Below are 24,260 nucleotides of genomic sequence, written 5' to 3' on the forward strand. Positions count from 1 at the left end.
AGTGGGTCAGACAGTCAAGGGCGTACAGTGTATGATTTCAGCCCGATTCACACCTGATCTTTGGGTTATACCACTAATTTTGAAGTAGAGTGGTGGTGCAGTGTACAGAGGGTCCTGTCTGATCAGCTGCTCCTGACCAGTCGGATGCATTTCTGCATGTTTGAAATTTTGGTCGTATGACTGCACACACTCCCACAATGAGAGCAGAGACACGAGCTGATTCAAAGACTTCAGGGAAAACAACAGTTATCACATAAATACTAAAATAATTATTTACAATCTTATTACAAATTTTTATTCGAAAGCCACATATTATTATTTGTCTGTTTTTTTCTCTGAACCCGGACTAGGAAATGAAGAAAGAAGAAAACCTTTGTTTTCATCTTTGTTATATTGTTTTGTTGATAATGAAAAGAGATTTTTAACGTATAAATTGTGGGAACAATCGTTTGTTTGTTTTAATATGATCCCCTCGATTCACAATCACAGTAGTTCCTTTTCTCTCAGATAGAAAACTTGATTAAACACAGCTCATTTATGATGGGCTGAGTTTTAATAAGGTTGATTTCTTAACATTCAGTTTTATAATGTGAAGGGCTTTAAACCGCCTGTCTTGTGTTGTGCAGTGAGACAGCTGTCTGTGGGCCTGTGTGATATTTTCAATTAGATGAAGGCAGAGCGTGAAGACCCTCTGATGTGGTAAATTAATCTAATGTCTCATGAAGGAGGTGAAACATCGGCATGGCAGGACCATGAATGACAGTTTGAGTATGTTTGTAGTTTTTGTTTTCCTTTACAAGTGAAGGTAAGGTTTCTATCTCGTCTCTTTGTGTAGTAGCTGTGTCACAAACATCCTGCTCCATAAGTTGCTTTGTTTTTTATCTTTTAATAACATCTTTGAAACAACACCCTAAAAATAAAATCAGACATTAGAGATTTACTACAAAGGTCTCTAAATATTTCCGCCACAGTCCTAAAGGGTTAAACCTTGCAAATAAAACGCGCTGACTACTTTTGAACATCAACATTGATATTTACAGATCTGAAACTGATTATTGATCGATCACCTCACAAACACTCTTCTCCTAAACAACAACTGCAGAGTCCATATCTATTAAATTAAAGAAGAAATCATCAGTCTGTGCACACGCAATGCTCTGTGCACGTCCACAAACACACCTGGGAACATTTCTGCTTCCTGGATTCTAAAAAAACAGTAGTGAACATCTGATAGGAACCAATTAGAGAAGTCTTTTTTTAAAAACATTTCTTTGGTCTTCATGCCTCTGCTCTCAGAGCAACCAGAACTCTTGTTGTAACAAACAGTACGAACAGACCATCGTCACAGGAAGTGCTCAGGTCAGGGGTTCAGAGCGAGGTCTCCAGGCTGTGCAGCGGGCTCCCCGGACAAGGCGGCAGAGTTGCTGAGTTGGGCTGGTTCAGACCGGGCCTGGAGGCGTCCTTAAGCAGCGGAACAATGCGCTCCGTGGCATTGTTGTTCTGGTTGGTTGAGAGTGGCTGCAGGTTGGACAGTACGGTCAGCGGGGGTGGAATGACGCCAGTGGAGTTCCGTTTAGTAGGAGCCTCGTCCTCCCCATCGACCTCATCGATCATGGGTATCTGAGGCTCAGAGTCCTCAATGCGGAACTCGGGAGCGGTCATGAAATTGTGGATGGAGCTGCGAGACTCGGGCGTCTCCAGACCTTCGTAGGGAGATACGCTGTCCCTGAAGGCGTTCACCACACGGATCTGAGAGAAGAAGGAACACAGTCAGCTTAGCATTTGACGACAGAGCTAATAAGAAAATTTGTGGTAATTTTTAACCTGGTTCTTTTTCTCACTGTGTCTGTTTTAACCATTCATAGTTTATTGTTCACATACAGCATGATTCTTTTCCTACAATGAGTATAAAGCATCCAGGGCTGAAAATGCAGCCAAACTAGGTCTGTGACAAACAGCTGATTTAGACGGGCTGGCTCCAAAATGAGTCATCTTAGTAAAGGCCCATTTTGTTCTAATAATATTTAACATTTAAATTGAACTCAACCTTTGGTTTGTGTGTGTTGTGTTTTCCCCCAAAGATGTTTCCATGTCAACGACAGACACTAAGGCTCATGTGGAGTTAAATGTACTAACAAGTTTCCACGTAGTCTGTGCTCCAGCTTTTTCAGTCATTTAAATTCTAGTATTATTATTATTTTTTTTAATGCCATAAATCAATAAAAAATGTCACCGTGATTAATCATAGTTAATCACAATATTAAAATACGATAACATATTTACTTTTGAACATTTTAAAATACTCAAAATGTCCATCATTGAAATGTAAAGAAAGCTACTAGCAGCTTGTTGCAGGACACCAAATAGTGTATTTGGGATTTTGGGCCACCCCCACAATGGGCACTATTACAAGGCATCATTTGGGGGTACTCAGAAAATAAACCATACCTGTTTCTGAATGCGGTTTAGGCCACGACACCAGAGCACATGGCTCCTCCTCATTTCCATCTCAGCGTGATCGATCTCCTCATGGTCCTTCATCTCCTCCAGCTCTTCCTCAGGGATCTCCTCCTGCTGCGTTCCATGACCCGCTGTCTTCAGGAACTTTAGCCAGTTGGTTGGGATGCTGGACACCAGCTAAGAGGGCGACAGACACAAATATTACACCTCTGTCAGATTGAACTCACCTGTCCTGTTTGTAAACACCTCTGTGAACTGAAAATGTTATCATGTCTCAGATTTAAGTCTGGCCAGAAATGTTTGCATATCATCCCTTCCTTTTGAACCATGATGTTTTCTATCTACTTAAAAAAATTGCAAAAAGGTGTCTCACCTGTCCCCAAAGGAGGCTGCCGAGGCCCAAAAAGGTACACCACAGCCACTGCTCAATGTTCAGTCTCACACAGCTGAATGGTTTACCTCCAAACTGCACAATGACGAACTACAGGAGAGAACCAACATACAGGTAGTGTTTTAGCACGTCACACAGTTAACCTGAACAGGTGTGTTGATTATTTTGCCCCTCATAGAATACCTGAATGACAAAGGTTCCGAGGATGATAGAGCAGAAGATTGGGTTGTTGAAGACACCCTCAAAGACGTTCCTCTCGCCGTGAATCTTGCGTGCGTTGAGCTCGTTGAAGATCTGCATCAGGACAAACGTGTTGAAGACAATGGTGTAGTGCTCAGAGGGCGGGGCATGGAGGGGGGCGTTCCTGCCACTGTCGATGTCAAATATCTTCTCACCTATGAGCAAGATTGTAAAAGACCACTGAGCATGTGAAGAATTCAAAGTTATACCCATGATTTTTAATTAAAGTTAAAAACATATAAACATAAATTATAATGGAATACGGTATTAAACTGAATTAAAATGACTAACTGTATAACATGGAGACATTTGTTGCTGTTTTCCCCGCCAAGTTAAAGGATTTTTTGTTTTTCAAACCAGTTGGCTGTTCCAATAAATCCTACAAATCCCCCAAAAACAAGAATCCCTATATTTCCATGCATATACAAGGGATGTGACTCAGACATCAAAGTAAAGCCAAACAAACAAATCAACCTCAACACATTTTATGCACTTTTGCACAACGCCTTTATGTACTTTCAGGATGGAAAAAAGAGATGCAGTCAAAAGCCATGTCAACCAAAGGCAGAATACATTGTCTAATACAGGGAAACATATATTCAAAAGAGTTGTGAGAGAACTGAGAGATTGTTTTGATCAGTACCAGTAAATGTGCATACAGTCAATGTGCAGAATGTAAAGCAGTCTTTGATCTATAGCCCAGTAAAATACAAACTATAAATTTGAACAAGAAACAACAAAGCTCAGCCTGTACCTCAATCACATCGCCTCTATTTTGAGATTAATAATAATAATAATAACAAATAGATTTAGAATGTTTGGGCCTTATTTGCCTTGTAATTGGAGTTGAACCTGCAATAAAAGGGTTCGAAGACTGTAGTCCTAGTACATGAAGCGCCTGCTCTACCAACTGAGCTCGACTAGCGCCCCTTTATTATTCAAAATAAGAGTTGATTTCTAAATAAATACAGCATAAATATATCTGTTCGCCTCTGATCCCTGCTGCCTCACAGCTTGTTAACCGGATGCAGGAGTCACCTGGTTATTCCTAGGACTAGGTCTGGTATGAGACAGTCCACACTGTAAGGGTTTCTAGAGTATGGGTCATTTCCCTGAATGTACTCAATTCTTTACTTTTGTGTCAACAAACAAACTCTTTTAATGTTCACAAGTTCCTGACAGCTAGTTGCTCCTTTATTATCAAGTAGTAATTACGTATACATATTTGTATTTATTAGCATATTCTTCTTTAAATTTGAAATCTTTCTTTTTCTAAAGATATTTTTGAGCCATTTTAGCCTTTATTGGATAGGAAGCTGAAGAGAGACAGGAAATGTTTGGAGAAGAGAGTTGGGTATAAAATGCAGCAGAGGGTCAAGGTTGGATTCGAAGGACTGTAGCCTCTGCACATGGGGCTTGGGACATAACCGCTAGGCTATCCAGCGGCCCATGCTAGATAATTTTTACAATTAAGAATATGCACACTTTGCAGTTCATAGAAAATAGGATGACAAAGGTTATCTGCATTGGATCATAGTTTTCAGAGAAGTGCGGTTCCCATTATACATGGTTGGTTAACTGTATAAACATCCCCTAATCAATACTCTTCTGTATAGTGACAATGAAAACCTGCCATTACTTCTCTGCATCTCAACTCACAATAATTTAATCACATCCTCGTGTAAAGATATGAAGCTGTGGTGTGTTCACTGACCAGCAAAGAGCAGGGTGAAGATTACTGTCAGCTGGTAGACTCCGTGTCCGAGGATGTTCTTCATCATGGTGCGGGAAATAAGCGGCTTCTTGCGACCGTAAGGGTCCCTGAGCAGCAGCGCCTCGGTCGGGGGCTCGGTGGCGAGAGCCAATGAAGCAAAGGTATCCATGATGAGGTTGACCCACAGCATCTGCACAGCTTTCAGAGGAGAGTCCTAGAAACACACAGACAAATGCACAATCAAGGTCTGTCAGCAGAAACCAAAGCCTGATACACCTTGAGCGTTTTGGTTTTCATTCTTATTGCAGTTTTGACTTTTAGAGTTTAAAATATAAAATGTATTAAATGATAACCGTCCTGTTGTTTGTCACTAGCTTAGTTACTACATTCGCAAACTGCAGCGAACTTCTCTTTGAAAAATAGATTTCTGAAGTTTAAGTATCTGACCCTTTATTTGCATTTATTGCTTAATGTGATTTCATATCTTAAGAGTATCTTCAAATGCTTTTTATCCGTAAAGCCGTCAGGTAAAGATTGTAAAGCTTTTATTATCATAGTGTAGCGATTGTATTTCTTATTTAATAAAACATTTGAACATTGTAATCAATGATCTCCTGCAGGCAGATCACCTGTTTTACTATTTTATTGTAGATACCTTTAAACAGAATTACAATATGTATAAATAATCTTCCATGGTCTGTTTATCAGAGATTTTGTATGAGTCTGTTGGTGAGCTCGGTGAAAAGAAATGTCTTAAAGCCATGAACCACCTTGTCTGACAAAGTTAGCACGGCCAGTTTGACTGAACAATAAGAAGGTTACTAATATTTTGTCCATCCTTGTAGGCGACAGCACTAGTGTCAGGTAGAACTGACCTGGGTGATGCAGGCTCCGGTGAAGGCCACAATGACAGCAACCACATTGACAGTGAGCTGGAACTGCAAAAACTTGGAAATGCTGTCGTAGACGTTCCTTCCCCACATCACGGCCTTTACGATGCTGCTGAAGTTATCGTCAGTCAGGATGATGTCAGATGCCTCCTTTGCCACATCAGTACCAGCGATGCCCTGCAGAGCAAAGCGTGCAGGTCAGCTTACACTCACCTAGGTTTAGACTAAGGAGGATGTAGGATACTGTTGACTGAAGGACATGACGTGATCATAGAGCAGAATCAAGAATCAATCATCAATAGTTGGTCTTGTAAGTTGTGGGCTGCTCTGGACTATTTTTATTTCTCCTTCAAAATAATAAATGTGGTATCTGAATACTAATCTAAATATAAATCAATGTATTCATGAGAACTTATACTTTTTTACACCTCTTTACTACTAAGTTCAGTTTTTAGATGAATAACTTTTTACCTATGAATCCCCTCTTAATATTTAAAAATGAGATTACAACCGCTGTTTCATCAGTATTAAATTCAGCGTGTTTTATAACCTGTCAAAAACTCCTCACAGACCATAAATCAATAGGCAGCACTTTGATGACATTGACAGTGACTGTTACCATGGCAAAGCCAACGTCTGCTTTCTTGAGGGCAGGACCGTCGTTAGTTCCATCCCCAGTCACTGCAACAACCTGCCTCTTCTCCAGCACAGTGCTGTCGATGATACCTGTTAAAACGGCAGAAAGAAAAACAGCTGAGACACACTTACAGATGGAATAAGGAGTGGCGGTGTAGACCGACACTAGGAGCCTTAGAATAGTCTTGACACTCTTTTCTTTTCTCTGAGCTGTGCATCATTTCTTAATTACTTCTTATTAAATTATGTTTTTTCACACTTTAATGTTTCTTTTCCCTTATAATGTTTACATGTATCTGTTAAGCACAAAGAAACTGCATTGTAAATCAGGCTGAGTGAAGTGTGTCTAACCTTTCACCAGGGTGTGTTTATCCGTTGGAGAAGATCTAGCAAGGACTCTAAGTTTAGGCCAAATCTTATCAATACGCTCCTGCTCAATCTGAAGAAACACAATAGACATGAATACAAAGTTAATTTAAGTCAGTTTATCAGTTCTTGACAGTGCAATCATTCAACAGCCACAAAATGCAAATGTCATGGGGGTGATAAGTATTGTGTAAGGTGGTCAGAGGACTTCAGCTGCAGACACTGATATCTTATTTTCACATTTTTGTCTGTCTGACCTCTCCCATTGGGTTGCGGATCCTTCGGTTAAACTCTTTGCCCTCTATGCACAGGAAGTCGTCCCCGGGTTGCAGTATGCCACACTTGGAAGCAATGGCCCGTGCTGTATTTATGTTGTCTCCCGTCACCATTCGGACTGTGATCCCGGCGCGCTGGCATTTTCTGATGGCCTCTGGTACCTGATGAGAACAAGAGAACAATACATGTAAGGAGTGTTCAACGTTGAGGTTTTGTAGTGCTATGGACAGAACACTCAAGAAATACAGTGATGATGTCACAACCTGTTCTTGGACTACAGTTTGCTGTTCTGTGAGTTTTGACTCTTACTGTATTTCTGTGTAGAGACAGGGCTCACGTACCTCAGGTCGTACAGGGTCCTCAATACCAACCACAGAGATGCAGGTGAGACCGGAGAGGATGTGTGCCTCATCTTCCCAGTCAGGCTCTCCTTCAGAGGCTGGGAAGTCTCTGTAGGCGAGGCAGATGGTCCTAAGGCCCTCTGAAGCCATTGGCTCAATCACCTTCTTCACCAGATCATCTCTGTCCCGAGGTTTGAAGGATTTGGCATCGCCGCTAGACACAAGGATCTTACAGCACCTATCAAGCACAGGCAGGAGTCATGTAATAATTATCTTAATGAGCATAGAGGTTCATCATCATCAGCCAAAGTAAACTTACTTCCTGAGCAGGATTTCAGAGGCCCCCTTGCTGTACATCCGGTAGCTGCCATCATAGTTCTTCAGTACAGTGCTCATAGACTTCCTCACAGAGTTGAAGGTGTAGACCTTGAAGAGCTTCTCCTCTGGGATTTCATTGCGAACAGTTTGGTAGTCACGTCGCAGGTCCAGGGAGAATCCCAGTAAGGCACATTCAGTCTTGTTTCCTATCTGACGAGGCAGCCCTCCCTCCTTCTCTGGAGGCTGAATAGAGCAGCAGCAGAGTGGATGTTAAATTACAATATTTACAACATATGTTTCAGTTTAAATGGCTAATTGGTTTCTTATAATTTCTGAAGATAAAAAGTAGCAGCCACATATGACAATAACATCGATTCAACATCAGGAGCGTGACACAAATGGGGCAATGTCTGCAAGCTAGTTCAAGCAGACAATTGGAGCTGCACTGATTTCCCACTTGACATGCGTCATTATCCACAATCACCTGACAACACCTCCTTCCAATTGGCGGTCTATTTAAGCTGCAAGATTTCCAATCTCTTTCTCTGCTCTTTCATTGCCAGATCTGACCTGCAACAGTACTGCATTCTTGCTCAGCCCCACCACCACCCAAATTCCCACCTTTAGGCTCCGACTGGGGGCGATTTAGATATCTCATCCCTCCTTAAATTTCTGTATGTAAAATAAAAATGCAAGGAATAATTAAGTCAGAGCAAAGACTGCAAAGACAAACTCTGTTCTGATGCTGCAATAAATATTTAAAACAAATACAAACATGAGTTGTCTGACTAAACTTTCAGAAAACACAAAAGAGGTAATAGTGTTCAGTGTCCCAATAGATTTTACACAGCAAATAATAACTACCGGTAACTGCTAGAATACAGATCATTCACATTTTTGAGACACAGATCAGATATTTGTTCAGCTCAGTCTCTGTCTTTGCCTCTATCCCACTCTTCAAACCCAGAACAGTCGCAGCACATGGCTATTCAACATGAATCTGGTTCTACTCGAGTTTCTGCCTGTTAAAAGGTAGTTTTTCTTTGCAGCTGTTAATTTGTAAATGTTGCAAAGAATGTCTAATCTTTAGTAAACCACAGAGACACCATTTTAAGTCATAACACTAAAACTCTTCATTGTGAATTAGTTAGTTATTAATTTCTCATTTTTATTTTCCAGCAAAAATTGTGCCCTAGGGGCCTGAAACCCCAGGTTAAGAACTATTGTTATATACAACATGACAACTGATAATGGAAATAACGTACAGCAGTCTCAGGAGTGAGCTGACAAATGAAAACTGATTAAAAATGTCTTGGTATTTAGTGAGCGTTTAGGTGACCGGTTCATCTCCTCGATTCTCTGATCTGTGCAGTTGATCCAAGAGCTAGTGATCAGATGAGTCCTGAGCCACTGTGGCAGCTCTCCAAATTATCTTCCACTCTAGGTCAAATGATTAACTAACAGTGCTTCCTGAATGGAAAGCTATTTTTACAGCCTACCATAATCTTGGTGGTGTAGGCGCAGTTGACCCCAATGCCTTGGATGAGTAGGTCCAAGATCCTCGCAGGAATCAGGCCCGGTTCCGGCACCTTTTTGTAGTAGCGTCCTGCAATGTACGTCTGCACCACTGTCATGCGGTTCATAGTGAGGGTGCCTGTCTTGTCGGAGCAGATTGCTGTGGCATTGCCCATCGTCTCACAGGCATCCAGGTGACGGACAAGATTGTTATCCTTCATCATTTTCTGAAAAAGTAGGAACACAGGGTTGCTAGCTTCACTCTGAATTTATAAAGCCATTCACAGTAGGGGCCGTGTTTGGTCCAGGATTGTCTGGACGAAGTCAAATAGGCCCACTAGGGGGTCACTGGTACAACCAACATGGACAACAGCAATAGATCATCGAATCAATAAGTAACGAAAAGAAAATGATCTGACTGAATGTGTACATGCTTGCAGACTGGAAAATGAAGATGTATACATTCAGAGTGACACTGCTGTGTAGGACAGACAGACCTTGACTGAATATGCCAGGGAGATGGTGACAGCCAGAGGGAGACCTTCAGGCACAGCTACCACCAGCACTGTCACACCAATGATAAAGAACTTGACAAAGAACTGCAGATAGATGGGCATACACTCTTTGGACCAGGGAACCCCCTGCACCCAGAAGGTGTCGATCAGGAAGCGAGTGATGAGGATGAGGACTGTGAGAGCCGACATAAAAAGACCTAGAAAAATACACAGAAAGATAAAGCGTTGTGTTAACATAAGCTAACCTCAGAGTTGTACTGTTAGTTACAGATGAAATGAAGAATGAAGCATTATTCCCACTCTGTTCATATTTATCTTGTTTTTGTCTATACCTGCTTCGCCAATCTGCACAGCCAGTTTGGTCAGCTTCCCCTGGAGAACTGACTTCTCCTTCTTTGGTAGGTTTTTCTTCTTCTTGTCTAATTCTCCATCTTCCTTGAGTGGCTGCATCTCCACACCATCCTTGTCTGTTCCTGCTGAAGAGATATCATGCAAACATTCAGGTGTTTGAACACAATCCTTTACAAATTCGACTTAACAGTATCATTCATATAGCTCAGTCATATTTGTCCAGAGTAATGCCTGTGCTGAAGATACTGACTCACTCAAAAAAGAGCTATGTAAGAAAAAAAGGAAATGGCTGAAACAATTGCCTGTAGTTTGCTGTTTAAATGATGTCAATGGCATGAAGCTGTTTTCAGATGTTTCTCTTTTATATATTGAAAAGGAAAGGTTTGGATGGTATTTACAATCTGTATTTTCACAATTAAACAGTGTTCGCACCAGCCATCCCCCCCCCCCTCTTATATCATGCTCTCACAATTTATTTTGTTTGGATAGAGAAATTAACTTTTGACGTTAAATATGAGCTGGAATCAGGCATCCCCTGAGCCAGGGAAATGATTTTATGTTGACCCAAAATCCTAGCAATATTAAGGAACATGAATTGGCACATTGTTGGGCGTTGAATGGTTGTGACAGGAGTGTGGTAGATTGATCTTATTGGGCTCTTAGTTCATTTATTTTCTGTTTCCTCAGTCAAGATAAAAATGGGCAGGACTACTCAAAACATCTGTGCTTTGACTGGTAGAGCAGAACTATTAAAACATACGAGACATAGTGGTTTTGAACTGTGAAAAATCTACATAATACAGTCTGTCCATCCTGGATTATATACTTTTTTGCATGTGTTTTTTTCTAAATGTAGAGCATGTGATGTGTACTTTTCCCTCACTTACTTCAGCGGGTTCTAAAACGTTCATGTCGACTGCCTGATGCGTGCTCTACTCTCACACACTCGGAAGGCTGATCTTTGAAAAATACTTGATTGCCAGTGTGGCATCACTTGTGATAATTTTGTAAAAATGTATTGGTCTGTGACTCTCTGAGGCCATTGCAATTATTAAGGTGAAAAAGCTGTGATGTTTAAACTAGAAACCCTGGACAAAATGTTATAACAGGCCAGGTCCGAATAGGACGGCATTTTGGTGAGGAATTGGTTTCTTGGTCTGTCATTTGCTGACCAAGGCCTTATAGACTTAACTATCACACAATACCATGCACAACAATCCTTCATTTTGTACACTTTTTATATGAATCCCAGAGCTGGAGCTGAGGATGATGATAATAATAATATTAATAATACATTTTATTTAAAGGCGCCTTTCAAAACTCTCAAGGTCACCTTACAGAGCAGAGATAAAAACAACAAAGTAACAACACAACGATAAAATTAACATTAAAAACACAAAAACATAAATGTACAGGATGTAAAGGAGTTATGAGACCGGGTGGGGAATGATCAGACTGAATATGCCAGTTTAAAAAGATGTGTTTTGAGATGGGATTTGAAAATGGAGAGAGAGTCGATATTACGGATTTGTGGTGGGAGGTATGATGTCAGTGTTGGAGTCATACTGCCTATTTGTCTCGTGTTAATAGAGGGAACAATCAGTCAGAGTGTGATGGACAGACTAGTGAATGGCAGAGTCTTGATCGTACCTCTCTACAAGTGATTAATGTTTTTTTCTGTTTCTAATGATTTTTGTTAATAAACTTAACATATGAATGGGAGCCTCCTTCCAAACTTACTTAATTAAAAACAACTCAAGTAACTAACTAAAAGGGCAGCATTATCTCTTTTGCCTCCAGATCGCCACTGCAACAATATACGGCACTGCGGAGTCAAGTGACACATAGCTCAATGTCAGAGAGTGAGGGTATCTGAGTGTGTGTGTGTGTGTGTGTGTGTGTGTGTGTGTGTGTGTGTGTGTGTGTGTGTGTGTGTGTGTGTGTGTGTGTGTGTGTGTGTGAGCTTGCTGATCCCAGCTCAATAATGAGGTTATTAGTGGACAGGCCAGGCAGCAGCAGCAGGCAAGAGAAGAAAGCAGCTGCCGAGCTTAAGGCAGATAATCTACTTGCTCCTAATCACTATCAACAGAGTCAGGAGCACCTGCTCCTACTCCTCGGACCACAGGGACACACACTCCACCAAGTGGAACCACAAGGAGCTAGGAGGATCTGCCAGGGACCAGGAAACATGGGCAAACTCAGAGCCATGATCTTCAGCAGGACCAGACTTTTTTGAGTACCAAATCATGATGTACAGAATCAAATTGAAAAAGAATAACTAAAAGAAAAGCATTATCTATTTAACATTGCAAAAATGTTCAGTAGTGAAAGATACACAATAAGTCTCACCTAAATAAAGATGTTTTTGAATGTTTGGAATAGTTCTTGTATAACATAAACCTGGTACTTTAAGGACTGCCTTCAAGTGTTGGAAAAAGAGTAGGTATAACAGGCTAAAGTTTTAAAAGCAGGCTAATTTGAATTCAGGAGCTAAAAAAAACAAGTATAGAAAGATAGTTTAACATTTTATGTCTACGTGAGACTACAAAGTTTTTGTTGACATCAGTAGCTCAGCTTGCTAGTGAACATCTGTACACTGTTTCATGAGTGGGATGCTCTCCCTGGTGGACGGAAGGGGGAGGGGGGATTTCACAAGTAGGCTGGCAGGAAAAACTCCAGGTACAGTCGGGTTGGAAAATCTTAATCTGTCAGTGTGAGTGCTGAAATCCATGCAGTCTATCAACTAATACATCACTGGCTATATCCTCCACCATTGCGGCTGAAAATACAAGTCTATTCAAAACATAGGATTTTGAGTATTCTTGCAATTCACAAAAGTGCAACGCCAGAAACCAAAGAAGGCCCAAAGAAGGCCCTAAACAACTTTAAGGCTGCATTAAATCCTCCTTACAACAAATTACTGTTTAACACAGTGCTTAGTAACAACTTCTTTTAAAGTATATGTATTGTGAAAAAGTTCAATCATATTATTTTTCAGTATGCTAAGCCAGGGTTAGCCAGTGAATGGTTTTGGAAAGCTGAAGCAAAGAGTTGCACAGCTAAACTCTGTTTAATGCTGTTAGGCTTTTAATAAAGAGAAGTTATAAATGCAGTGCCTATTATACATGCTTCGTTCATTATAAATATGATTTAAAGTGCCCTATGTGTTCTGTTACTCCAGGAGCATAACATTATTTTTTTTATTCCTGCTTAAATCAAACTATTACCTTTTAATCAAACTTGCTGACTGATGATATATTTTGTCTGTGTAAAGGGTCTTGTTAATTTTGTCAAATTATGAACATTTTCTCTTGACAAAAGATACAGATTTTCAAAAAATACATTGTAAATGGTCTCATGTCTCTTGTGTGTCATTTTACCCATAAACAAGCTAAAGTCAGTCTGATTAGTTAAGTGTAATCATATTAAGTTGTTGTGGACTTTCCAGTGCTTTGCATTTTTGTAGGCACGCTAGTTAGGACACAGTAGGAAAGGTAAACTGGTGTGATCATCACTGTAGATGTCTACAGAATCTGTCTAACATCAGGGTATCTCTTTAGCATACTACACATTTTTATTACACATTTTTAATTTGAAATGAGAACATTGTGCAAAAACATCAGGAAAGTTTGAAAATAACCCAATACCTATTTTTGTTGGAGAGAAACTCCTCCACTTACTCACAATACCACATTCTTTTAAGGTGAAGTCTCAGCTACCAAGTGCACTCTTGAGATCGACCTATGGTTTTGACTACTTTTTGAGGCAATTTTAAATGGTTGCTGTTGATCCACACCTCAAAACCACCAAAAGGAAATCAGGAGTCTGAAGTGGTCAGTACAGATGAACTGGACCTGCCACTGTTCAATACCACTATTACATCCACTCACAAACTGAAACTGACAATCGATGTGCAGCTTACCTTTCTTGCTTTTATCATCTTTTTTACCTGTAAAGGAAAAACATGCAACAGAAACATGTAAGTCACAGCTACAACACCAATGACAAGAGCATATGATGAGGCTCCATGCAGAATCAAATAAGGTAAATCATGAATTTTGATGATTAACACATTTCAAACTGGAGTGGTGATCTCTGATTTCCTGTTAATGCATTGACAATTTCATCAAATAATCGATCACTAAAATCTGAACTGCTTGAATATCAAGTAACTGTTTGTAATAGTGATGTTACGGTATGAGTATACGTTGTGAACCTTCATGTCCTTTCACAGGCATACAGGAGTGCTAAATAAACAAGATTTTTCTGTGCATCCAGCTGCAGCACTAACAACAACTTGTCTTATATTTTACATTGTAATTATTTAATATTTTCAAATCAGGAGATATCATTCATTTCTGTGTCGTTTTTATTTTGTGTCTTTATTGGCTTCCTCACTGTTATGTCATGTTTAATACACTACAGGCTATAGCAATTTTCTCAGGGTGATCCAAACAGAACTATGGGCCATACTCTAACTTGCACTACTGGACTTTTTGTTGTTTTTTACCTGTAGTACCAAACTCATACTGAATAGTGATCCCAAAATCGAAGTATTAACTGAACAGTGACTTCTTTGTTCCATGACACCCCTCGTTCGTATGCTGCTGTATTAAACCAACAAAGCAGGCACGCTTATCATCATTTCCCTAATTAGCTGGCTAAAATTTGCTGCCACAGTGGCGTCACAGCAACCCATTCTAACAATGTATTAGTAATTGTATTATGCATTCTTCTTATACATGATGAATGGTTAATTACTTTTAATGGGCATGTATTTTGTTAACTAAATTCTTCAGAACCTCAACATTTAATCAATCATGGTAACATAGGAACTCAGTAGGAAAAGTGAATTAAGGTTTGAGCCCCAGGTTCTTGGGTGCATGCTTCAAAGTGGTTATAACAGAAATTGCTAAAAGGTTGTGATAAGGCAGTTTATAAAGTCAGATTCAGTCCAAATGTTTTAACAGAAGTGTATCTACTTTCCAACACAGTGCCTTAAACAACCACTTTAAAAATCATGTCGATATGAACCATACTTTAGAGTTCCCTTAACTTCCAAAAATGTGTTGAAATGTGAGCTCTGTTCGATATCACAGTCTGGGGTCGTATTACTCTGTATTATTTTCAGCTATGTAGATGCATGTAACACATAGATGCACAAGTAATTCTGCTCTTTATGGGGCCCTTAGCTGTGATCTATCACAAGAAGTGATAAAGAGCATATGCTGAACTTACTTTTTTTGTCCTTAATCTTCTTTTTTTTCAGTTCCTCTTTCAGCTTCTCTTTTTTCTTTTCTTTTTCCGCTTTCTCCTCTCCATCTTCTTCACTGGCTCCAAGCAACGAAAAGATGATTCCAGTCTGAGAGTTAATACCGACAGCACAGACCAGAATCTTGCCAGAACCCTCCATCACATGGGTACCTGAGAGTGTGAGAGAGAGTGAGAAAGAGAGAGAGAGAGAAAGAGAGAGAAAGAGAGAGGAGTTTTACCATTGTTATCGCTGTCTAAGCTTTAAAAACTACACCAGGAGTATAACTTTATGTTCTGTTAGAGGGATCTCTTCTTTGTTGCTCTACTTTAAAGTTGTTGTACCAAAAGTGTGTGCACTGTTTTCATGTGTTGCTTGTTTTACAAAGTGTCTGAATGTGAGTGTTAAGAGTTTAAGTTTGATAAATGCATGTGAACAAGATGATGTAAAACCCATCAGTAGCTGTGTTTAATAATCTTGATCTCAATATTAATACGAATAATCTTGATTAGGATTTTGGACATAATCGAGCAGCCCATATGAGATGGTTCTATTTAGTTCCTTTGTACAACCCTTAGGATAGGATACATGAAGTAATTTGAAAAAAATCTGCTGTGTGTTGATTTTGTTACAAAAAAAATATTTTTTTGTGTTTTTTTCCTTTTTTTTTATTTTTTTCCTTATAAGGATAATTTACTGTTCATTCCACACATGTTAAGACTAGAAAGATAGTCAGATCTAATAGTGGAGTTGACAATAACAGCTCAGGTCACATTGACCTTGGCAGTTTTTTGACATGAATGGAGTTGAGAGAAGCACCTGACAGCAGCATGGGATCTTTGTCAAGAGTCTTCTTGACATGATCTGACTCTCCGGTCAGAGAGCTCTCATCAATCTTCAGATCGTTGCCCTGAATCAGGATGCCATCAGCAGGAAGGAGGTCACCTGGTACAAAAAGTCACACAAGTATGCAATAATTAAAGCTCACCCTCATCAATCGTTATGTTACATCATCCTTACAGCATCTGTCTGTGGCATGACAACTGCAGGAAATACAAACAATAACCAATCCGAATATCATGATATTTATTTCTTAATATTTTGAATAGTTATGTTGAGACTTGATGAGGAAGGATTTCACTCATTATTTTTAGAAACCATTAAAATGCAAGGAAACTGTTACCTTAACAATACATTTTGTTATTGTTAAAGGTTTTGGTCTCTTACCATATTTTACTTGTGCAATGTCGCCGACGACAATTTCTGATACTTTGATCTGGACCATCTGGCCCCCTCTGACTACGGTGAACTTCTGCTCTTGCTCGATGCGGCTCTGAAGGCCACGGAACTGCTTTTCTTTACTCCAGTCATTAAAGGCCGTTACCAGGACCACACACACCACTGACAGTAGAATGGCAGCACCCTCAATCCATCCTGCCTCCGCTTCACCATCCTCTTCCACGCTCCCGGCTGCACTGCCACAATCTGAATAGTGACGACACAGACTGGATTTAAAGTTCTGGAATAATTCAACATTAGTTAATTTTCCTGCCTTTCCATATACTCAACCATTTCACCTAGATAGGAAGAGACCTCCGATTGTTATGCGAGGATCCAAGATTCAAAGGACAAGTCACTCTTCCTTTGGGAAAACAGTCCCCAACTACTTTTCCCTTTTGCTTTTACAACAGAAAGTAATCATTTAAAAACAATAGTCTGTGTTGTTGTCACAGAGAAGTATTTTATTGGGATTACAGCTAAAAAGTAATTTCATTTTAAACATACTGGTATTTTTTCCTGTGTAGCCTTAATATTTTGTTGCCTATCTGACTTATAGTCGATTCAGACAAACGAAGCATCCCAGATGCTCTCCATGATTTCCTACCATATCCAAATAAAAATGCTGAAAGCCCAAAACAAAATAAAAAAAGAAAGAGATGGTAGCTAAATGAATGTTACCAAAAAGTATGTCAATTAACCAGGGTCCGAAATGAACAACCGCCAAATGCGGGTTGATTTGGCAAGTAAATTTCAGAGGGCTATTGGCCACATGTCATATACCGTAACTAACATATAAAGAATCATCATGAATATTGAAAATAGGCCGAGCTATAAACATGTTTGGTTTAGCTGCAGCTTCTTTCTCTCCCTCTTCTGTGTCTCAGGGGCACTGTCACAAACTAACATGCACTGATACACAGGAACGCTAAACATAGTTGGTTAGGAAAGCAAGTGATTTTGTCGAATGGTCAGTTCGACTTCTCTCCATTCACTCTGACCGTGTCTGCATTTATCAACAATCAGTTACTAAACGATCGTAACTTTATCCAGCAGCCTGCTGTTGTCTGTAAACGTAAACGCAGTCAGTGATACATACACATCCGCTAGATGAACGGTCTGGAAATGTTACATGTTTAACATTGTCAAAGTTAAGTTGAGAAAAGATAAAGTTTTGTGGATTAAAGCAAATTTATTATTCACACATGAATTTTTGTGTGTTTGTAATTCTGATAAACAAAGTCTGCAGGGGCAGATCCAGGGGCTGGGCCCTGCTACTGCAAGCAAACATTTTTTACCATTTCTTAATTTCCTGATCTAATGAAATTATTCAATCTGTGTCTTAAATCTGTGATCCGATCCAACGGAACATAATACCTTATTAACTCAATTGAATATACTGAAACAAATGTGTATGTGATACAAAAACAAAATTTATATCATATTGGCCAGCAAAAAATGTTGCTTGTCTAGTGAATTTTTTAATCTAACTGCCACCTTGGCCGGTGAGTCAAAAAGTTAATTTCAGGCCCTGTTTGTAACTGACTAAAAGCAGAAAGTTTGCATGTTCCACTCTGCCTACGGGACCAGGGAGAGAAAATTCAGTCTTTTTAGTACTGTAAAATATTTTTTAACTGCACTCTATTATTAGTGGAGTCCCTAATTACCAAGACAATCAGAGATAAAGGTTTGACTGGAACAAACAATCAACTTACTCTGTCTCTCAGCATCTGGTGGTTTGTAGAAAGAAAGGCCTAGTGAAATAATGGCTGCCACTTCCAGGATTATCAAAGTCACATCCTGCAGGGCTTCCCAGACTAACTGCACAAAGGTTTTTGGCTTTTTAGGAGGGATGAGGTTCTGTCCAAACTCCTGTTTTCTTCGGTCGATGTCCTCTGAACTTCCGTCTAAACCTGCAGGTGGAGACAAACGCATGGCATTAAAAACATGTCCTCCTCTGATCCCTGCGACTTCACATTTAATCTTACATCCAAGTAAATTCTTAATCCTAACCTTTTTGAAACATAGGTCATAAGTTATTAAACACTTTGTGTAGTCATCCCAACTGCAGGATGAAGTTCAGTCAAGTGATCACATTATAGTACTTTTTTAATCTCTTATGATCCTCCAATGTCTGCTTCTTTACAGAATCATCATGTTTGTTAAAATGTAATCCTAAAGTCTTATTGTAAAGTTTCCAGAGGTCCATAATGTGTAATATTTTAGAGCAATGTATTAAAATGATTATTAGGGTGCACATAGGTCAAAGAGTATTTCTGACTGATAAATGTTTAAAACCATTTGTTAAAAAATATATTTATTTCAAAAGAACTAGGATAAAACTGGGAATTTTTCCAAGCGTACAAATGTGTTGCCATCAAAATGCAAATGTGACTCTTCACTTTGTGATGAATGTGATCCATCACTAACTAAAACACACTCTTGAGGTTTAATCACACTGATGACGATCTAAACCTCGAAACAGTAACAAGTAACAAATCATTTCAGAAAGACGCTGAGATAAACAAAATAAACAAGTTCCACCTACAGGCATTTACAATAGAAAGGAAGAACATATTTTATCCCAGCTTGATCCTAAAGTATCGGTATTTAGATAAGCACATCTGACATTTGCTTTAAGACACCTCTGAAGTCTTGCTGAAGATGGGGTACGTTTTGGTCTTCTGGATTGATTGGTGTACAGTTGTCAGAAAGCTCTATTTGAGCATTTAGAAAACAGTGTTTTCTTTTTACTGATGTTCCAATAAAATATAAACATTTTCACAAACGCTGCGACCACTGTGCCCTATGGGGATGTGTTCCAAAAATGCTATCCATCTGACCTCATGTATATTCTGTTGTCTACAGTCAAAAATAAAGCAATTGAGAAATATTTTAAAGAAATGCTTTTGATGTATCAATATCAAAAGGTAATAGGTCAGCACAGTGTGGCTAACTATTAAATGCAACTACCTTTGCCCCACACTAACTCAAGCCATGTTCAACTATTTATTTATTTATGTCTATTTGTACAGGGAAAAATATGGAGCAAGTAAACTTATGCCACATCAGTATCAGTGAGGAATAGAAAACATTCTTCAAATTGCTGGATAGTTTAGTAATGGCCACCTCAGTTGCTTCAATCTGTTTTAAATGAAGTCTTAAATCCAATAAACGTAACTTTAAAGAAAGGGGACATGCTTGGTGTTTGTGTCTATCTCCAGTATGTTAGAGTAGTGTTGTATGTGAGCAGGGAGCAGACTGGTTTTCTCTGGGGAGCAGAACAACATGTCGGAACATGCACAGGTCCCTCTGGACACAATGCATGCAGCACCTGACACGGTCACTTTGAACAGGTTTTAAACCGAGCACTCTTCATCATGTTTGAAAATCATACATCCATTACAGAAAATGAAACTCAGGTAGCAGAGTACTTATTATTTTGTATGCTTTCAGGTAACAGAGGTTACATTCTATAAGTAAATGGATCCCCCCTGCCGGCTGTCACCCTCAAGACACAGAGCAAAGCAGTGTGATGGATTTTCCACTGATTTCAAGCTGCTACTGACATTTTACCTCTCTCTGTCAGCAGGAGTCGAAATGCTGTAGGTGTTTACTGTGCAAGACATACAGACAGACTGAATGAATTAATGATGAGGAGGAAAATGTCAAAGGGCAGACGTATTAGAAACACTAAGTCCACAAATGCACAGAGTCCAAAGCACCCACCGATTAGAGGTCAGCACGACACGCACTTAATTCACTGTCCCAAGGTCAGTGTAACACACGTCAGTGTCATTAATATTAAGTTTGCCTCATCTTGACAAAAGTTGACTCAGTATCACCTGAAGTAAAAGCCTGTAGTCAAATAAAAGCAAGACTTGAATAACGGCTGTGTTTGGCCACAAACAACACAATAAAGAACAAACAAAAATAGGCTTTTCCTAAATATAGTCTGTGGGTCTCTGCATTTATAAAAAAAATAAGTTTAAGCATTTTTTTAAGGATAGAAGGTCACTGGTCTGAAAACAGACTTGCTGTTTGTATTACAGGCACTGAAACATACAAAAAGCAGGGTATTTATTAAAAAGCAGTGAAGGGTTCTGTCAAAACTAGAAGTCCCAGTGGAGTCATGGAGTCTTTTTTTTAGCATGAAATGTCTAACACAAAACACCTCTGGTCATCTGCTGACACTGATTTTTTAAATGACATTGATGATGAAACACTGCTTTTAATTTGGGTTGGTGATCCCAAGCCGATTCCTACTGCTTAATAAGATTACTATCACTGCCAATACCATACAAATGACTGATTTATTCTATGTTCAATGCATCCCTGGTTTAAGATACTCTGTGATTGTTTTACATCATTGATGAAAGTTCCTGCTCAGAATTGAACAAAAAACAAAGTTCTCAATGGCGTTCTTTGTAAAAAGTCGCTTAAACTAATTCTGTGAAACTTCGGAAAACACATCCCTTATAAGTTCGAGCTGCTGTGAACTTTACATGCATTTTTTTTTAACTGTAACTGTCTTTGTCTGATACTGTCCTGAAGTTAACAGAGGGCAGAGAAGAAAAGAGGCTGCAGGTTAGTTTTAGATTCGTATTTCTGAGGCTTTGGTGCCCTAGCAGGCAATGTGACCTGTTGGTTTATAAAGAATCTGCGGACAGAAAATGAAAAATGACAGTGGCAATGGCAGAGCTTTTTAACATATTCACCATCGACAGGCGATGTCCTCAGTCTGGCACACAGTCCATTAACATCTCCATAACACTCCTGAATCTTGGTCACAGACTCTGGTCCTCTGAGCTCCATGAGAGCGCGCAGATCCTGTAGTGAGCAGCTGAACTCCGCCTCATGGTTGGCCTCGGCGCGTCGGCCATGTCTGGACCCCCGAACTGAGTTGCTGGCCATGTCTTCCACAGGGACTCGACAGAGGCCTTCCAGATAAACACAGACTCAGTGGTCAGCCTGAGGTGCAGATCTGGCCTGATGGGGACTGTGTGACTGTAGGGTGACAGAAAATCTTTGTTTTATCAGAGGTCCTTTGGAAATCAAATTAGAAACTCTGGGGAAAAATGTAGAAACATTATCACACAAATGGCATTAAAGCGCCAAAATGTTGAAATTGGGCACACAGGATACAAAGGTACCTTAGCATTGTTTCCACTTTGCATTTTCTTTCTTTTTTTATTTGGGGTATTTTCCCTTTTTTTAGATAGGGTAGTGCATAGAGAGTAGTAAATCGGGAGAGTGAGGAATGGCATATGGGAAACGAGACACAGATTGGACTCGAACCTGAGCTGCCTGTTAGAATGACTACAGCCCACATAGATGGGGTTCGACCTAATCGATAGGCCATCAACACCCCTTCATTCTACATTTTCATACAAATTATATGGGAGGGTTTTTTAAGGACAAATATTTAGTAGGAATCAATATATTTAGTTAGTCTTTTTCTGGCAAATAATATGATGTCAATAGAGTAGTAATAGAGATTGTTGATGCTTGGAAATAACGAGATCATGCGAAACAATAACAACATATACATTCTTTTTTATGTGGTTGGGATTACCCAGGGGGAACTTGGACTCTGTCAGAATTAATTATTTTCCCCAATTATCAATACACAAAAACAGTATCTTCAAATTAAAACATGTGGGCAAGTGCAACATAACTGATAGTGTAATAAATAAAGTGATGCTGCAAGCATTAAACCTCCACTGTAAAGCATTACATCAGTTCTCTTCAAGAGTCAGCCAGATGGTTTAAAATCAGCTGGAAAGAAACTTTTTTTCTTAGATCAGCAAGCATTCAATAATGCTTTACAAGATTTCAATAACAGCAACAGCATGGGGAAGACATTAAAGTAAGGGAAGAACAAACTACTCAACAAAAAGTGTTCACAATAGTGGCTTTATCCTGGACAGCAGGGCTACATTAAGCAACCCCTTCCGCTTGTATCATCTCATCAGTTACAAGCCGTATCACTTAAAAGCCCTAAACCAGAGAAGAAACACAGAAGAAAGAGAGCCAGGACCTGAGCAACCCAATCCAATCACCATCCCTCACACTGCTATGATTGCCGACCCCAGTTCATAAAAACAATCTGTACATTTAAACTGTTGATTGACTTGGAAAAGACTTGGTCTTTTAATTTACACACCTGCTAGTACGTGAACTAAAAGCATTTATATTTGTTCTTTACAGGTTGTGACCTCTGTGCTTTCAGATGTAATCTGTGTCAATCAGTCAGTCAAGGCTTAATCTGAGCAAGAGAGAAGCAGCCTGTTTAAGGCTGAAGGAGAAAGAAGGAGCTTCTGAGAGCAGAATATGCTGAACAGAAGTCATGGCAGTCATATCAATGAATAAAGCCTGCAGCTTAATGTGTCCAGAGCAAGAGCCTCATAAGTGTTTCAAACTAAAAGTGCAAAATAAATTCAGTGTACAGCAGGAAACACAGCAAGGCTATAAATCTTTTGAATTTCGTTATAGATTCGTCATTCTCTGTTTATCAGTTACAAATGAACTTATCATTAGCAAAGAGGCTAATTATTTGATATACACAATACATTCAGGATATTAATACAAATAGTCAGGATACAGAAAAAACTTTTTGTATTCCTGCTTTAGCATTATTGTCTATTTTGCAGCAGTGAGGACAAGAAAGGCTTTACTTACAGAAACTTCCCCCATCGCCTCTTGTTAGCAGCAGCAGGTATTAGCGACACTCTGATTACTCTGAGCAGCTTCACGCTCCCAGGTCCAGAAACAGCCCATAACCTGACCACAGCTCCTCAGCTGGCAGTCTGCACACCTGCTCCAAGACCACAATTTATTCCCAAAAACAGGCTCTTGCTCAGAAATTCAGTTTGACCTTCAGCAAGCTCACAAGCACAAGCAGCACTCCATCGTAGGAAAAAACAGGAGCCGGCTAAATGATTATCTGTGGAAAGCCTCGCTTAATCTAATTAGACAATCTGTGGCTTCAGTCAGCGCCAGAGAGACGGCTGCTCCTGCTGCTGCAGCTCCTCCTGCCGATAGGGACAGACAAGGTCTTCAAGTCACACACCTACACATCTCAGTCCAAACTTACAGAATCAATCAAAACCATATCTAAACAGTGGCACAGTCCAAGTCTACAACAGATACACACAGACCAGGTACTCACACTCGGTCTCAACAGACCAGGTCTACTCACAGCAGGGCAACAGAGACTAGGTCCACACACTAGTTCTAAACATACCAGGTCTCCATAGACCAGGTATACTCACACCTGGTCTATACACACACCAAGTTTATATATGCTACCACAAAAGCTATTCCTCCAGGTCTAAACACATATAAGTAGAACATGTAAAATCACAGACAGGGGGTTAAACACACACACAAAAACTCATGCATTAAATCCCTTCCCCCACTGAGCAGTGATGCAGTCTGACGTCACATCAGGTTCCACACACGCACACACAGGTGGATTACAGCACATGGAGACACAGGAGGATTAAACAAACACACACCCAATGCACAAAGGGTGAAATCACTGATTCACATTTGCATGATAGCTTTTTTTCAGTCAGAACTGGTATGACCTTTGACCCTGCAGTCTTAAAAAGACCAACACAGCAGTAAGTCACAGGATCGTTTGACATTCAGCCAAAGATTGACCAAGCCCAATGCCATCACCATTTTCCAATCAGAGCTCTGGTGACCTAATA

General features: G+C 39.7%; 1 protein-coding gene across 2 annotated transcripts; it reads right to left on the minus strand.

Annotated features, from left to right (window-relative positions):
- Positions 1 to 673: 673 nt before the first annotated feature.
- On the minus strand, positions 674 to 23,546 carry LOC132972942 (plasma membrane calcium-transporting ATPase 1-like). Of its 2 annotated transcripts, none has more exons than XM_061036099.1 (21): positions 23,224 to 23,546; positions 21,261 to 21,549; positions 18,258 to 18,455; positions 16,492 to 16,749; positions 16,084 to 16,209; positions 15,252 to 15,437; positions 13,936 to 13,962; positions 9,995 to 10,135; positions 9,645 to 9,859; positions 9,132 to 9,374; positions 7,634 to 7,875; positions 7,315 to 7,552; positions 6,955 to 7,134; positions 6,683 to 6,770; positions 6,315 to 6,421; positions 5,681 to 5,872; positions 4,806 to 5,019; positions 3,035 to 3,246; positions 2,834 to 2,941; positions 2,449 to 2,637; positions 674 to 1,749 (listed from the first exon to the last, which is right to left on the minus strand). In XM_061036099.1, exons 2-21 carry the CDS (start codon positions 21,454 to 21,456, stop codon positions 1,369 to 1,371), a joined length of 3,741 nt encoding a protein of 1,246 aa, XP_060892082.1. In that variant the 5' UTR covers positions 21,457 to 21,549; positions 23,224 to 23,546; the 3' UTR covers positions 674 to 1,368. The 2 variants fall into 2 exon arrangements, with proteins under 2 accessions (XP_060892082.1, XP_060892081.1); XM_061036098.1 differs by having other exon boundaries at positions 9,995 to 10,138; positions 23,224 to 23,545.
- Positions 23,547 to 24,260: the final 714 nt, after the last annotated feature.

Source organism: Labrus mixtus, chromosome 4, assembly GCF_963584025.1.
Source record: "Labrus mixtus chromosome 4, fLabMix1.1, whole genome shotgun sequence".
NCBI classification, from domain to species: domain Eukaryota; kingdom Metazoa; phylum Chordata; class Actinopteri; order Labriformes; family Labridae; genus Labrus; species Labrus mixtus.

Excerpts from the sequence above, each read along its gene's own strand:
- LOC132972942 (XM_061036098.1), bottom strand. The coding sequence starts at position 21,456 with ATGGCCAGCAACTCAGTTCGGGGGTCCAGACATGGCCGACGCGCCGAG. Across the intron at positions 10,139-13,935 it reads AGATGATAAAAGCAAGAAAG|CAGGAACAGACAAGGATGGT; the intron begins GTAAGCTGCACA and ends ATATCTCTTCAG. Across the intron at positions 5,873-6,314 it reads CAGACGTTGGCTTTGCCATG|GGCATCGCTGGTACTGATGT; the intron begins GTAACAGTCACT and ends TTTGCTCTGCAG.